Here is a 16,420-nt window from a genome sequence, read left to right on the forward strand (position 1 = left end):
AACTCTTTGAACTTTACCTGATGTAATTGGGGTTTTTCGTTTGCAAATTCTTCATCAAAGTTGCCACAGAAGACTTGAGCTGTGAACCTGCTGTTGGGGGTCTCTTTAAATTAATCTTGGCAGGGTTTCCTTCTGGGAATAGTGCTTTAATGAGGGAGTGGTTGGCCTTCCACATGGCTTGGGACAGATCCCGGTAAAGCAGGTCATTATTCTTGTCAACAAATCCTTCTACCTGGTACATCACCTAAAAGGGCAGACCAAGAGTCTCATTAAGCAAGAGATAATCAGTTGGGGAATCAGGGCAGAATCAGCCGTCCAGTTCATTCACATTGCTAAAATGTTCTTTTTGTTATGTTATGCAAATAAGTTGGACCCTGTCCAGAGGAGGGCAACCCAAATGATAAAAAGTCTGGAAATCAAGCTCAATTAGGAGTCACTTAGGATGCTGGATATGTTTAGCCTGGGGAAAAAAAGGTTAAGTGGGAACATGATAGCCATGTTTAAGTATTTGAAAGAATGTCATATTGAAGATGGAGCAGGCTTATTTTCTGCTGTTCCAGAGACTGGGACACAGAGCAATGGATTTAAACTACAGGAAAAGAGATTACATGTAACATTAGGAATAATTTCCCGATGATAAGAGCTGTTCGACAGTGGAATATGCTGCCTTGGAGTGTGGTGCAGTCTCCTTTTCTGGAGTTTATAAACTGAATGGTCATCTGTCAGGAATGCTTTGATTGTGTATTTCTGAATAACAGTAGGCAAGATTGGATGGATCTTGTGGTCTCTTTCAAGTCTATGATCCATAGTTTAGCCCCAAACTTTGAACCATAAACACAGTGGGAAGAGACTGTGTATCAGGCTATGGTTCGTCTTTTTGGCTGTAGAAGGGGGTAATGAAAACATGGCAGAAAAACTGAGTGCTTGTGGTTCTCTCCTTATGCATACATATTTTCTTATGTGTTTAATTGTGCGAAGGTAGACTGTCAGCAAAATGCACAAACAACAGGAACATATTTACCTTGCCAGCATAATGTTGAATTCTAAAGCAACTGTGGGGCAGAGAAGTATCATTCAAAAAGCGTGCACATTTGCTCATCCTGCTCTCAAAGTGCTGGTGAGTAGCACAGATCTGATTCAGCTTCTCTAGGAAAGTGTCATCAGTCACAACCCCCGGCCTCAGACATTCCTCATCCAGCATAGCAAGGATTCCATTCTGATTCTATCATGTAACAAAAAGCTTTGTTTCATTATTTAGGCTTATCAAATACATCCTTTACAGTCCACAGCAAAACAATGAAAAACTGAGTCAGGTTTGAGTACGGTAAATCTCCAGCCGGGAATCAGGACAGATGAAAAGAAAAAAAAATGAATTTGTTCTTTACTATTACAGTTCCCATTGTATAACAGAACACATTTTTTGATAAATTTGTCTAGGTCAGCATGCAGAGTTTTAAAAAAAGCAATGGGCAACACATTAGGTTGATATGCAACCCCCTAGTCTCTCTAAGTGACCCTCATAGCCCCCACGACTACTGAGTTTGGATGGAACAACGGCAAAAATACAACTTTTAAGTCTGTTTAGGACAGTGGTTCTCAACCTGTGGGTCCCCAGATGTTTTGGCCTTCAAATCCCAGAAATCCTAATAGCTGGTAAACTGGCTGGGATTTCTGGGAGTTGTAGGTCAAAACACCTGGGGACCCACAGGTTGAGAATCACTGGTTTAGGGGGACATGGATCTGGATACTGGAAGTGTTGCCTACCCACATTATTTCAGAACATTTATAAAAAGTTTTCCACTTGTGTTTAGGAATTCTCAATCTTTCAACCCCAATCTCTAGACTAATTTTGCAGATGTCTCAGAAAGAATGAGTCAGCCACGATCCGAAAGATTACAATCAGAAACAAGGGGAAAGGGGGGACAATTTGATCTTTTGCTTGATGGAATAGCCCCCTTCCAAAATGTGTCTTTACCAGTAACAACAAACTGGGGAAATGTCTTCTCAATACAAAAGTGGCACTTTGCAACAGAATATTCCTACAGCAAAACGTCACCACTTTTCTTAACATACAGACTGTGAAAGGAAAACTGGAGATACCTCAATGAACCCATCACTTTATTTACAACTCAACTTTCCTTCAAAAAGTGGATTCAGAATAGACATAATGCTGCCTAATAGCCAGCAGGCTCTTTTGGACACCAAGAAAAGAAGTGCCAGAGCCCTGTGCTGTGCAAGGAGAACTACCCAGGTTCAAAGTCCGACATCTATCTCTGGTTGGTAGGGGATGGAAACACCCAAATGCAGACACTGCCAGTCAGAATGGGCATCACTTGACTAGATGTTTAGTGAAGTACTGCTAAAAATCATCAAGACAATTCTCTTTTGCCATTACTTCAAAGAAAATTCAAAACTTCAAAAAGTTGTCAGTCTTTATCAATATATCAAGGCTTTCCATTTTCAGCTCTACTGACAGCAGGCCCTTTAAAAACCCAGTGGGTCTTAATTTCCCATGCAAGGAATCCTAAAATACCATGCACTTCAACAATGCTGAAGGAAGATGAAAAAGGTGGCTTGCATGCTCCCATTGTCCATTTGTACAGCCAGTTTCCACATAAATTCAGAACTTTTGTTGAGCATCTACCTTCTTATCACTTAAACAGTTTCATAAAGTGAGTGGTCATAATACTGACAGAAAATTTCAAAAGGAAAGAGCTTTCAGTGATTAGACAACTCCAAACATGACTGATATCTTTCTGGCAATATCTGCTTGCAAAGGCTACCAACTTTACTACCTCTAGCACATTCAGTTTTGAAGTCACGCTCATGGGTTGCATAGAAACATTTTCAGAGATAATTCTACTTTTTACAGGAAAAATGTAATCATGAATAGCTGGGGTATGTGATTTTGAGAGCTGAACTAAACTTGAAGTTAGGGAAGAAATGAAATCAACACAGAAAACACTCACATACTCTCCTTCCTTGCTTCCTCTTAACTGTTGCAGCATCTATCCATAAATCTCAGATTACATTATAAGAGAAAAAGGCCACCTTTTACACAGAAGGAGCCATTGAAATAATACTCTCAGTTCAGGGAATAGAAAGGCCCAAGGCTCAGTTCGTAAATACTGATAAGATTAAATTATGGAAATTGATACTCCTGCTCTCCTCTTAAGAAATCAATAGATTACATTAAGTCAGTTTTGGCTAGGCAGATCTGTTATCCCAATGGATTGTTTCAAGCCTTTGTCACAAATTGCCTCCATTTTGAATTGCTTTGCCCTTCCTTTTGAGTAGAAGCAACAGAAACAAGCGCCTTTCTCTGAAGTGATCCCAAGGGCAGATTCACACACTGATATGCAGCTGCCAAGGAGCCGCCTCAATATAGGTTTAGATTTATTTCTGAAATGCACAACCCACCACTTCTTGTTCTGGTGGCTTGTAGAAAAATCCTAATGCAATGTTGTATTTATTTATTTATTTTTACCCAAATTTTCTCAGCTGATTCACTCTGATCACTCTCATGGATTTCTGCACAACTGAATTTGTCTTTGACATATAATGTTAACCCCTCTCCTTTTCTGTCACATCTATTCTTTTCTAATAAGTTATGACCTTCAATTGTAATGTTCCAATGATGGGAGTCAACCTTGCCAGGTCTCTATTATACTTTACCTATAAAATCAAGTGTTCCTTCTTGCATGAGAATTTCAAGCTCACCTTGCTTGTTTCTCAAGCTCTATACGTTGAATTTTTTTATTGTTCTCACGTATTAATTTTACTTTCCTTCTCTCCATCAGTCCTCTAGAATTTGCATCCTTTGAAAATTTCACCTTCAGCCCCTCCCCCACTCGAGGATTGACCTTAAAGTAGAGTTGCTATACTACTACCAAAGAGATTCTTCCCAGCCATCTGTAGCTAGCAGTCCTTTGTAGACTATGTAGACTAAGTAAAGACTATGGTCCCAGAAGCCAAATAGCCAAGGTCTCAGCTTCCACTTCCTGTCAAAAGCTTCACAGTCAGAGACAATTCTTCAGCATTGTTCTTGGCCCTATCATTGGTACTCACGTGAACAAGGAGAAAGGAATACTAATCTATATTTTTGGTAAGTTTTGTCAAATTATCAGCAGCATCCTGGATGCATGAGCCAGGAAGATAGGACACACCATGCTACATCTTGTCGGACACACAGGTGCCTCTATGCCCCTATGCAATTAGTCCCTATCCACCTTTCTTTTCTTCTTGTGGCTTAGGGTTGTACTGAGTCTTTCCTTGGCATGAAGTATCTCTTGTTTCTGGTGTGTTGTTTGAGCATCTTCACTGCTGCTATACTTCTGAAGACATAGCAAGTGATTGCTTTGAAAAATTCTGAATCCCTTTGCTAGTGACAGTGACTTTCCTTCAGACTGTTTTCTCATTATTACTGTGTCTTCGTTTACCTTGGCATTTTTTCCTGTGAGTTTTGTAGGATCAATTCTCCCACTGTTCTATCCAGGAAGTAATTCCATTTTCTGGAATGACTACTATGGTACATTGACCTTTTCTTTCAAGAGAGCTAACAACTTGCACTTGCTGCAGGTATAGTCAGTGCTGTTTTCTGGTAAGAAGACAACTATTGTACATACATTGCAACAGAAAATTATAGATCCATCTGCCACCATCTCTGCAGTTGTTTTTCCCCCTCACTCTCTTCTCTAAAGAGTCATGTTGCTTCTCAGATCTTTCCTTATGCCTTCAAGCTTTCTCTGCCATTCTCATAATTTAACAGTATTTACCCAGCTGCCCCAGGGCTGCTCCAGAATCACCTCTGGGCTAGGGACAGACTTGCACTTCCCAACTGTTGACATTGACCTGCTGGTAGTTAAGAATCATATTGGGGGAGCTCGTTGTAGCAGCAATGCTGAGGCTGCTCTCACCACTGCTACCTCATCTCTTCTTCTATTGCTCCTGGGACAACATCATTGCCTGCTGGCCAATGCCACCATCATTTTGCATTGCTCCTCTCTAACGTCAGCCATTACACACACCAATAATATTTTTTCCAGTACTTTCAGCATAGATGACTCTGTGTCCATTTTGTCTCACTGTGGATTCTTCTGCCACCTCTAGTTGTTTTTCCCTCCTTAATCCCTTTTCTACAGAATTGGGTTGCTGTAAAATGTCTTCCAAGGTAGTTCTGTAATTCTCATGAAATTTAGCAACATCTACCAACTGTTCCAGGGCTGCCCCAGTATCCCTTCTGGGTTAGGCAAGAACTTGATTTCTCTGTGCTGTATCTGCCCCGACTGGCCTTGTTATATCTGGGAAGGAGAGTGAAGGGAGTCAGAGGTTGAAGGGAAAAGGTGGATGAAAAGGTGGTGGTCCTGACAGTTGATTCCATAAATTGGTCACCAACCTCTGTGTCATTCTTCCTTAGACCTGAATTTTCTTTCTGTCCCTCAATTCCTCTCTTCACTGCCATGAGAACTTCTTCCATTCTAAACATATTTCAACTCAAGGCCAAGAATTTCTGGGCTCCTCTCTTAATAATAACAATAACAATAATAATAATAATAGCATGGTTTATTTGTACCCTGTCCCCTCTCCCGGAAGGGACCCAGGCAGCTCTCTTAACCGGAAGATACATAACAATCTAATATTTCATTGTTTAATTTGTGAATATCATTGCAGCAGTCTGAACAACTGGAAATTGCTTTAAAATAACATAGTTGCAAACCAATTTTTAACTGTGTAAGACGGAGAATGGAAGTCTTCATCAGTGTATGCTGGTCAAATATGTTGCCTTGCAACATCCTCTTGCTGTGCAAAGCCACTGCATTTTGGCTATTCTTGTGTCTTTCAACTCTAGCCACCTTGAATCCCATTCCATTCAATAAAAAATCCAGTAATCAATAAAATAAATTGAAATTGAAACAAAGTAATATTTTCACCCTCTACTACGTTCTATAAGAGAACAGAATTATTCAGATACGTCTTTCTAAAGTGCTTGCACAATTGTCTCTCAACAGGGACATTATCTGCCAAGTGTGCATGTTTTGTAAAGCACAATGAATTTTGCACTATGATACATTTCCCCAGGAGAAAAGTTAAACAAGTATTGCATATAGTCACAATAATTATTTATATCCAAAAACTGCTGAAGTACAAAGTAATAAGAAAATTAAAAGGAAACAAATATTGTAATTGTGACTTACATTTTCTATGAGGTCACAGATTATAGCATTGTTGAAGTATTCAATATGGGTCCATTCAATACCCTATAAAAGCAAAACACAGAAATGAAGGAAATAAATAATGGTTTCAATCATCTCTACTGGTAGTATAGACCAACAGGATCACTTGAATGTTTTCTCATAAGTAATGTTTAGTTCAACTTCCAAGTGTCAATAGTACTGTAGCCTCCATTTGAGGAACATTTGAGGTAGCAGCAACATTATAATCCAAATGAAAATTGGATCAAGCTTATACCTTTTTAAAAAGCAGAAGGGAAATGAGTAGAAATGGAGAAAGATGACGAGAGATGAGGAAGTATTTGGGACCCCCCCCCCCCAAAAAAAAAGCCCTTTATGGGGAGCCATTTAAAAAAGGTCAGAGTGGGAGTATGTGGCCTCTGATGTCTTTCAGGAGGCCAACATAGCTCCCAGCCCTTCTTTAGACTCTCAAATGCCAAAAATAAATTATCAAGTATTTTTAAATAATCTGTTCCCTCAGATTATTTACAAAATATAATGTAGAACACCAGCCCTCCAGCTTTAGGCTACATTAGTGTCAAAGCTATTAAGGAAGGCAGAAAGTTTTAAGGTATGTGTGCCATTTCATCACTGAAGTTTACAACTGGGAACTCATTAGGAACACATCATCAGGTTTAATAGATCAGTCTTCCTTAATCAGGGGACTAACAAATGTGAGGCTTTTGTCCTGAAGACAAATACACTCTAATAAAGAGACTGCATGCATTCCAGTCGTTTTTCGCCTAACCATTTCAGATTAAATTGCCTTAATCATATGAAAGAAACAGAATGTGGAATCCACATTCAGGCCCATATAACTTTATACTACCAATAATGTATAAACCTCTTTTTATTTCCATTTTGAAATATGTAGAAAGATGATGATGATGTAAACCATTGAGAACATTGTAATTGTCGTTACAATGAAGAGGAAGGATGGGCTTGTTTATTCTGGGTTTGACTGCCTATTCCTGATCACCATTAGTATTTGAGATTTTAAAGGCCTGAGCGCTTTGTCCAAAATATAGAAACTACTAATGATGCTGGAGCAAAAATGAGCGTTCTTGAATGACTGCCAGATTTGCTTTCCATTCCATTCCTGCAATCGGTGTCAATTTCCCATGCACTTAACTGAAACAGAGCCAGATCCTTTTAGTGCAAAGCCTTGGGTCAATAAACGCTTTGTGCATCTTGGAGTGCTTCTAAGGAAAGGACAATTTCACCTCAAGAAGCCTGGATTTTTTTTCTCATTTTAATCTTCATCTTCAAAAGGAAAGATGGTAAATTTAAATGATACCGTTAGACACTACAGACCTGGAAATGTTTGTATCATGTACCCAAAAAAAGGTGGCGCAATGGGTTAAACCCTTGTGTCGGCAAGACTGCTGACCAAAAGGTCAATAGTTCAAATCTGGGGAGTGGGGTGAGCTCCCATCTGTCAGCTCTAGCTCCCCATGAGGGGACATAGAGGAGCCTCCTACAGGTAAAAAAAACATTTGAGTGTCCCCTGTGAGAGAATTGGCCCCTTGCAGATGGCCAATTCTCTCACACCAGAAGCAACTTGAAGTTTCTCAAGTCGCCCGACACACAAAAAAAAAAAAAAAAAAAACCAAAAATATTTTTCAAAGAGATGTCTCCACATTTTTGTATTGCCTGCCTGGTATCAGAAGATTTCAATTCCTGTTGTTTTTGAGATTTAGAGTACTTAAAAAAACATTAAACATGTGTTATAAGTAAAGGTGATCCGTTTAAAAAGATAACATAATTATTCCTCCATGCATCCCTTCTGGAGAAGCCCTGGCCATTCAAATACTGGAAAGCTAAGTAGAGCACCAAGCCTCCACCCCCCAAACCAGTCTTGGATACAGTCCCTCACTCCAAAAACATTTATCTGAATGTTACTTTCACCAGCTCAGTACAGACTGCCCTTTCACTTTTAGTCTGTGCCCTTTCAACCATATATTTCGTTTCAGGGCTACTAACACTCACGTTCCATTAAGAGAACATCAATATGACAGTTTAGTTTTCTACCTGACAAGGTCATCACAACTGGCAAGGAAAATTATGCCAAGGCAAAAGCAACACGAATAGACATTTCATAGTGGCTTGAAATGCTGGGAGTGAACAGAGACAACAGCAGAAGACAGAAACACAGGTACAAAGCTTTATTACCTCTCGAATGTATTCTTCCTGTTCCTCCTTTAAGGTAAGCTCAATGAAGATCTGCTGCAGCTTCTCATTGCAGTAGTTAATAATGAACTGCTCAAAACTGTTCTCCTATGAAACAAAAGTTAGCAAAGTGCCAATAGTGACACGTAGAAAAATTTACGTCAGAATGGTACAACATATGGTACAAGTTTCTTAGATATTTTATTCCCCCATATTAAAAAAATAATAATAATGTGGACTACTTTGTGTCTCTTGCTGAAAAAAAGGCATCAAAGTAATCGATTAATGGTAACAGCCACAGCAGTGATATATTCTCAGGCCTTGGGCAATTTTGGAATAGCCCAGTTTTAAAATCATTTTGAGCCTGCTCCTTTAAAATCAATAGCAGATTGCCACTTTAAATGAATAGGATTGTATTTTTAAAATGACTTGTCATTTTGTGATCATGAAATTACAGTAATGGCTCTTGCTCACATTAGCATCGCTTAGCATCGCTTGCTCACATTAGCATCCTCGAGACTTCTTGCAGCACTATCTCCATCTAGTCACTTGTTGGTTTTTTGTTTTTGTTTTGTCATCATATTCCTCTCTATCTATATATTACAATTCACATTTATCACTGCTGAATTTCAGGATATCAATGTTAGGCATATCTACAAAATCTTGGTGGATTTGTTATACATTTTTGTTTATTTTGTTGGGTTTAATACTCAGTGAATTAACCATGCTGATATGTAACTATTGTCCTTGCTTAATTCAAATGGGATTTGGGGAGGACCACAGTCATAAAAAGTGTTCTGGATGTGACAGTCATAGGACCCTGCAGTCACAAATAAATAGGTTTCAATAGGAGCTATAATGTATGAGAATTATAATAATAAACGTTATTTATACCCCGCCACCATCTCCCCGATGAGGACTCGGAGCAGCTTACATGGGGCCAAGCCCGGACAACATATTACAACAAATTAAAACCAGAACATAAACAATAAACAACATCATCATACAAGAAAGACTTTGTATGACAGAGAAAATAGATAACACTAAATATTCCTAGCATATTAGCCTTGGGAAGAAATAAATTAACCTGACATTTCTCCTTGATCACAATTTCAGTGAATGCTTTATTGAAGCATTTATTCCAACACCCTTTGAAGAGCTACTATTGTTAGTATTATAGGTATGGTTATCTTGAAACCAAAATCTGCAAGTGTAGAGTTTCCCTAACTCATAATTCTGAGAATTTTAAAAAGTTGACACTGCTTGCCCATTTTGCCATTGTGTGTGGTGCAGAACCTAGGCCAACTTTACTCTTTAGCCCTTTACTCTAAAACATAAATTAAAATATCTTCATGCTGTCTTTCTGAAATCCTTTTTTAGGAAGAGACATGAGTTAACTGACTCCCAAAGCCAAAACATAATTAGCCATGTCTAAGTTAATGATGGCAGATATATATGATGCTCCAGTTGTTGGCAAACTACCACAATTATTCACCCCGGGCTATTCTGTCTATGGCTGATGGGAGATGAACTCCAATAAGATCTGGAGGGCTGCATGTTCCTCCTTTACCTGGAAATCCAAACTACTACAAAATCTGGGTTATTGTAGGTTTTTTCGGGCTATATGGCCATATTCTAGAGGCATTCTCTACTGACGTTTCGCCTCTGGCAATCATCCTCTGAGGAGGGTGATTCCGACCATGAAAGCCTTCGACAATACTACAAAACTGGCAGTTTTCCCCATGGGTGGCTGAAATATGATTTATATATTAATTTTATTTACTCTATTTATACCACACCTTTCTCTACCACCAAAGGGGACTCAAAGCGGCTTGCATATAGGCAATGATTCAATGCCTGAGAACATATATATGAAACCTTGCTTTCTGATGGTTCTGTGCCTACAAACTTTGTTTCACACGCAAGTATTGTACAAAATTACCGTCAGTCTATGTGTATAACATGTATATGAAATACTGCTGAACACGTTTGCTTGTACAATACCAAGAATGAGGTGGCCATGTGACATGAAAGTCAAACACTACTATACAAAAATGCTCAAGGCTTCAATGAGCAATGTAAAGTGAATAATGGGTCAAAGAAATTAGTGCTACAGAATCAAATTTAGGCAAATCCAAATCATCAGTTGAATCAGGCCAGTTCAGAGCAAATCGTTCAAATGTACTTGTACTAATTTGATGAACTGCACAGGAAAATATAGCTAGAAATATGCCTGGTGTTGCTATCTCCTGTTTCCCCAAAGTGCAAAGGAAATAGAGGAAGGCAGACAAATTTTGGCATATCTGAACGATCTTTTGCTTTCCTTATGCTTTCCTTCCTTTATGGAACACTTTGTCTGCAATCTTATTTGCCAGCACAGCACACCAAAAGAGATCCAATCCTTGTCTCCAAGATGCTCCAAAACTGCACTGTAAAACAAAAATGCCAGTGGGGAGAGAGTGGGAGCTGGAATTTGCCAGCTGACAGCTCTAGCTCTTGGTCTGGAGCAAAAATCTCAACAGTATCCCCCATAGTGTTTCAGGGGAAGGCTCATTTTTCATAACTGGGAGAAAATGTTTGGGATTTTAAATAAAAGGTTGTATATTATGAAGTAATGTTATAATCAATTCTGTTTCCAAACCCAAATCAATGCCCAGACCACAAATTCAGATTTCCTAGTTGCTATTCAAATCAATGATCCATCCAAACCAAACCAGGGGCTGGGTCCAAATTGTTAAATGAGGTCTGAATTAAATTGACTGTGTGGGTAGCTAGGTTGCACAAATTCAGATTCAATTAGCGTAAACACCCAAAAACTAATTTCTGAGTCCCTCTATGGAGGTAGAGAAGATCGGGATATAAAAGTTTTAAATAATAAATAAATAAATTCATAAAATAAAGAAAAAATCTCAATAAAGTATATTAATTGTTCACCTTGACTTTGAGATTTCAGCTTTGTGACTTTACTACCTTTTTAAAGTTTTGTTAAGTAATCCTTCTCTTATTTTAGTTTTATAAGCTCATGTTCCTAAACTCATATATAAATTATGTATTGCATTATTATTCTGACTCCTTTGGATTCCCCTGGAAGGAAGGTATATAAATACAATTTGAGAACTTGAGATTCCATTTTGAGATTACATTTATTGCACGTATCTGCTCACAGCTGTAATGTAGCCTACTGGGAAATGTTCCCAAAAAGTGGGATAGAAATAACACGCATAAATACATGAAATACCTCTATATTTGCTACAACAATTTTAACAGAAAGTACCTCAAATATTTCAAAGCCGTAGATGTCCAAAACTCCCATGACTTTCTTCCTTACTTTTGTCTGTGCCTTTTCAAACAAAAATATTATCATATATTTAGTAAATGAAAGAAGTGGTAATGTTGTTCGAAATTTTTTAATTAATAAAAACATATCATGATTAATAGAATAACAGGAAAAAGTAGCATGTTATGAGAGTGAAATCTATCTCTTCTTGCTGGCAACTTTACAATGTTATGCCAGAAACTAATCAGCATACTTGTTTTATGTAACACACTCATTCATTCATTCAGATCAGATTGAATTTCAGTGAACATTACCTTAATGCTCTCATTGATTCTGCTAACAAGCCAGGAAAAGAGTCTGCTATAAAGATTCTTTGCCAAAGCATCCCGAGCGTAATAAGCCTAATAAAAAGATATTAAAAAATTAGAAAGGTTTAAGATTTGCCTGAACAGCTTCTGGCACAGCCATAAGATGGAAATAACCCATAACCATATATCCTCTGTTTTGGGTTATGAATCAAAGCAAGCAATTATGCTTTGCAAAAATCATGAAATGCAAACAAATATTTTAAAGTCACCATCATTAAACTATTATTTTATTAATTTCACATAACACTAATGTTCTGTGATAGATCTAAAGAGTCCTGAGGCAATCTCAGAATTAAATCTCTCTACCCTGTAACAGCTCAGTGGTTAAACCACTGAGCTGCAGAACTTGCTGACGAAAAGGTCAGTAGTTCTAATCCAGGGAACAGGGTGAGCTCCCGTTGTTAGCCTCAAGCTTCTGCCAACCTAAAAGTTCAAAAACATGCAAATGTGAGTAGATCAATAGGTACTGCTCCAGCAGGAAGGTAATGGCACTCCATGCAAGTCGGCCACATGATCTTGGAGGTGTCTATGGACAATGCCGGCTCTTCGGTTTAGAAATGGAGATAAGCACCTAACTTAATGTCAAGGGGAAAGCCTTTACCTTTACCCTATAACAAAGTACAGTATCAAATACCTTCAAACCCATAGTCTTGGCCTAACTTCCCATGTTATTGCAAACCATTAGAAAGGGCTCTCTTGAAGCCCTGTAGTGTAATGTTGGACTATTAAACATTTAACACAGAAGATTAAATGTCCTTTAAACCTTAAAGGACATTTAATCAACTACCAAGCTTGCAAACTTTGTGTTTTGTCTGTCTGTCTGTCTGTCTGTCTGTCTGTCTGTCTGTTTGTTTTGTTAAAAATGAAATACAACTGTCTGGTTGCTCCTGACATGATAAATAAATAAAAAACACAGAAGATGGATCTATGGGTCCTTACATGAGGATAGCTATCACCATGGAAGCCATATCATTATGGTGTGAATCCATACTGCAGAGCCAATTAAGTAGGGCAGTTGTGCATATCCTTCCCATTGAACTAGTTCCCTTCCAGGACGAAAAGTACTGAATAGTAGAAAGACTCCCACACACTTTTTTTCATGTCAGGAGCGACTTGAGAAACTGGAAGTCGCTTCTGGTGTGAGATAATTGGCTATCCGCAACGACAGGGGATGCCCAGGGGATGTTTTGATGTTTTACCATCCTTGTGAGAGGCTTCTCTCATGTCCCCGTATGGTGAACTAGAGTTGACAGAGGGAACTCATCCGTGCTCTCCCCGGATTCGAACCTCCAACCTGTCGGTCTTCAGTCCTACCAGCACAAGGGTTTAACCCATTGCGCCACTGGGGGCTCCACATTTTATACTAAACATGTAATGCCTTTTGTGGGTTATATTTAATTAATTATGACAAAGGAATCCTTTTCTAATTTGCTTACGGAATAAAAAATGCATAGTAATAGCACTTGTAAAACAACAATAAGATGAATATTGTAAACCACAGTGAAGCACATGATTAAAAACACACACAGAGATTATAATAAGGTGTTACCTGGGCCACATTTAAGGTTGTAGAGACCTTCTCCTGCTTGGCTTCAACTGTACGGAAGCTGAAGGCTCTTTCCAATACTGACTGGTCAATCCCTGTCAACTCACATATTTCTTTGAGTTCTATGGAAGGAATATATGTTAAAACCAACAAAGTTGCAACAATCTTTTTTTTTTTTAAAAAAAAAGAGCAACATATGAATCAACTCAGAGTTCAGGAGATTCACAGCTGTATTTTAAAGACCAGAATAAATGTTATGGTCAGGAGAGTGAAGTTGCCAAAAGGAGCCTTTGTGGGAGATGACCTCCAACTTTCCCAAGGGTGGGAAACATTTGGCTTTCTAGGTTTCTGGATGAAAATGGTAGGGTAGAACATCCAAGTGGTCAAATGGTCTTCCCCACCCATGACGTAGGTCATAACTGGCAAAAACACTCAATGTGTTTGTGTTTGATCACCATGGTGCAATTCACCATGCTTCCTTTGGTGACTACCTAACTCCCAGAACATTACAGTGCAGCTAGGTAACTAGGTGTCTAATAGTAGCCAAAGCCAAAGTTGCAAAAAGTCTGTTTCAAAAGTGTCTTTATGGCCATGAAGGTAAAGTTCAAAGACATTCCCATGCTAGTCTGGAATATACAAAGAGATCTAGTTTCTAACTGGGGCCCCATTTAGAATAAAATAGAACAGAATAAAGTAACTTTATTGTCATTGTACAACAAAATTAAATGCCATCCCCAATCACATTCTATATGTAGAATTGCCAAACATAAACACTCACTCTCCCACATGCTAATCACTATTTCACAACCCCTAATGCCACATCAGTGTGAAACCAGAGTTCAATATACTCACAGCTCTAGGATAAGAGCTATCTCTCAGCCTATTTGTCCTTGTTTTTATCATCCTACACCGACTGCCAGATGGTATTAATTCAAAAACATAATATCCAAGGTGAGGTGAATCCTTAAGAATATTTTGAGCTTCCTTAAGGCAGTGGGAAATATACTATTTAATTCAGTGGGCACAGGACTCTAAGTTAAGTCATTCAACAGTTGTAACTAAGCAAACCACATCTCCAAAATTCAGAAGGGAGGGGGTAAGATTTGTGGTAAATCAAGTATAATAACCAGCTAGTTCTTTGTTTAGGAGTGTAGCAACAGTCAGACAGAACACTAAACCAAATTTTGTTTTAGAAAGGATAATTCAGTAAATATTCATTTACTTATATAACTTGAATATTTAGAACCAATACCCATTGTGTAATTTCAGTTATTAATCTATAAACAATATTTATTATTCTAAATATACATTATTTCTATTACCATTTTTATCTTTGATTTTGCTTTCATCTAATCCATTCACACGAGATTCAGGTTTGAATTCAATGTTTCCCAATTTTAAGACAGCCGCCACAACTTCAAAAACTGACTGTGTTTCATGCTCCATGAATCCCACGATCTGCATGGCATTCTAGAAGACGGAAGACAGGTTTCATGTATTATGGTGTTTTTTTTTCCATTCAGCCTTTCTTCAAAGAATTCAGAGCAGTGGGCATTGTGGTTCCCACCCTCCAACATACACACATTTTGACTTTATCCCCACAAAAACTGTGTGATAGCATCAGACTAAAAAACTGAAACGTGCATCAAAAGTTGCTGTTCAGAATTCAAATCTAGTATTTCCATTCAGATAGAGTAATTACTACTCCATATTGACTCTCATGCATTATATTGTACTGAGATGAAAATCTATGTTTTCCCACAATTTCTGCATTTTTCTTTAATCTGTAGAGGTAATAGGTTTTAATATATATTAAAATTTACCGAATACTATTTTTGATATAAATATTTATAAGCCACCTTGAGAGATCTTTTTTTGCCAAAGGCTGTTTCCAATATTCAGTAAACGTTTCAGCAGCATATGGTTTCAAAAAAAAAAGATGTATAGAACAATAAGATTTAAAATAAGCTAATAATTCTCATATAGATTAAAATTAGTGACACATATAGCTATTGTTAATTTTGTGCAGCATCCCAATGCAAAAATAATGAGCTAGAATAAAGGCATAATGCCACCAAAACACTTTCATTTCTGAAAAGTATATGTGTTTTGACTCTTGAACACTCAGCATTTAAGGCCAGCAAGATCATTCTGTTGGGCTGCAAAACTTAGTTTAGAAAAAAGAACTGCAAAAATGAAACACGCTCATAGAATCAGAATTTGGTAGAGTAATGCCAAATTGTTTACTGCAATACTTTCAGTGCATTGTTAGATGAGCAACACCACTGTTGAGAAATGGGATGGAGCTTACCACTTCCCAAGACAGTTTGTTCCATCACTGAAGAGTTCTTACTTTTGGCTGAAAGGCAGGACATTGGCCTTAGACTGAACAGTACTGAAGTTGGGAGAAAAGCACCAATTCTTACCCTAACGGTTCTGAAGTTTGCAGCATCATCTACTCCACTGACTATTGCAGAGCCCAGACTAAGGTAGTTGTATCGATTGAAATCTCTTTCAAGTTTAAGTTTTTCTATGAAAATGAAAATAAGACTTCGTTAATGGCAAAGTTCCCGTTCTTTTTGTTAACCTGTAGGCATGGTGGCAATTTTCCATCCATGAAAATAAGCATGGAAATTAATTAGGAAGACTTGAACAAGGATTCAACGGTGTATCTTTGCTGGATCCATCTGCTTCCACCACAACAGGCAATCTTCTTTCCCTCCTGCAACCCCTTCTGCCTCGTAATAAGTTTCTATGGAACGGTAGAAACCCCTCTGGAGTGCCCCCCAACACACACACACAACAGAGGGATGGATCAGAAGGATAAAGA

General features: G+C 38.2%; 1 protein-coding gene across 5 annotated transcripts in view; it reads right to left on the minus strand.

Moving 5' to 3' along the window:
- MYO1B (myosin IB) overlaps nucleotides 1–16,420 on the minus strand; it is a 130,437-nt gene that overhangs the window by 27,012 nt on the left and 87,005 nt on the right. For all 5 annotated transcript variants that reach the window (XM_060780696.2, XM_060780687.2, XM_067470779.1 and 2 more), the window contains exons 9-17: nucleotides 16,017–16,120; nucleotides 14,913–15,060; nucleotides 13,594–13,712; nucleotides 11,991–12,077; nucleotides 11,674–11,739; nucleotides 8,403–8,507; nucleotides 6,195–6,257; nucleotides 1,022–1,222; nucleotides 18–244 (exon numbers count right to left, since the gene is read on the minus strand). In XM_060780696.2, the coding sequence (XP_060636679.2) occupies nucleotides 18–244; nucleotides 1,022–1,222; nucleotides 6,195–6,257; nucleotides 8,403–8,507; nucleotides 11,674–11,739; nucleotides 11,991–12,077; nucleotides 13,594–13,712; nucleotides 14,913–15,060; nucleotides 16,017–16,120 (1,120 nt within the window). The remainder of the gene's footprint in view (nucleotides 1–17; nucleotides 245–1,021; nucleotides 1,223–6,194; nucleotides 6,258–8,402; nucleotides 8,508–11,673; nucleotides 11,740–11,990; nucleotides 12,078–13,593; nucleotides 13,713–14,912; nucleotides 15,061–16,016; nucleotides 16,121–16,420) is intronic.

This window comes from Anolis sagrei, chromosome 1 (genome assembly GCF_037176765.1).
Source record: "Anolis sagrei isolate rAnoSag1 chromosome 1, rAnoSag1.mat, whole genome shotgun sequence".
Taxonomy (NCBI): domain Eukaryota; kingdom Metazoa; phylum Chordata; class Lepidosauria; order Squamata; family Dactyloidae; genus Anolis; species Anolis sagrei.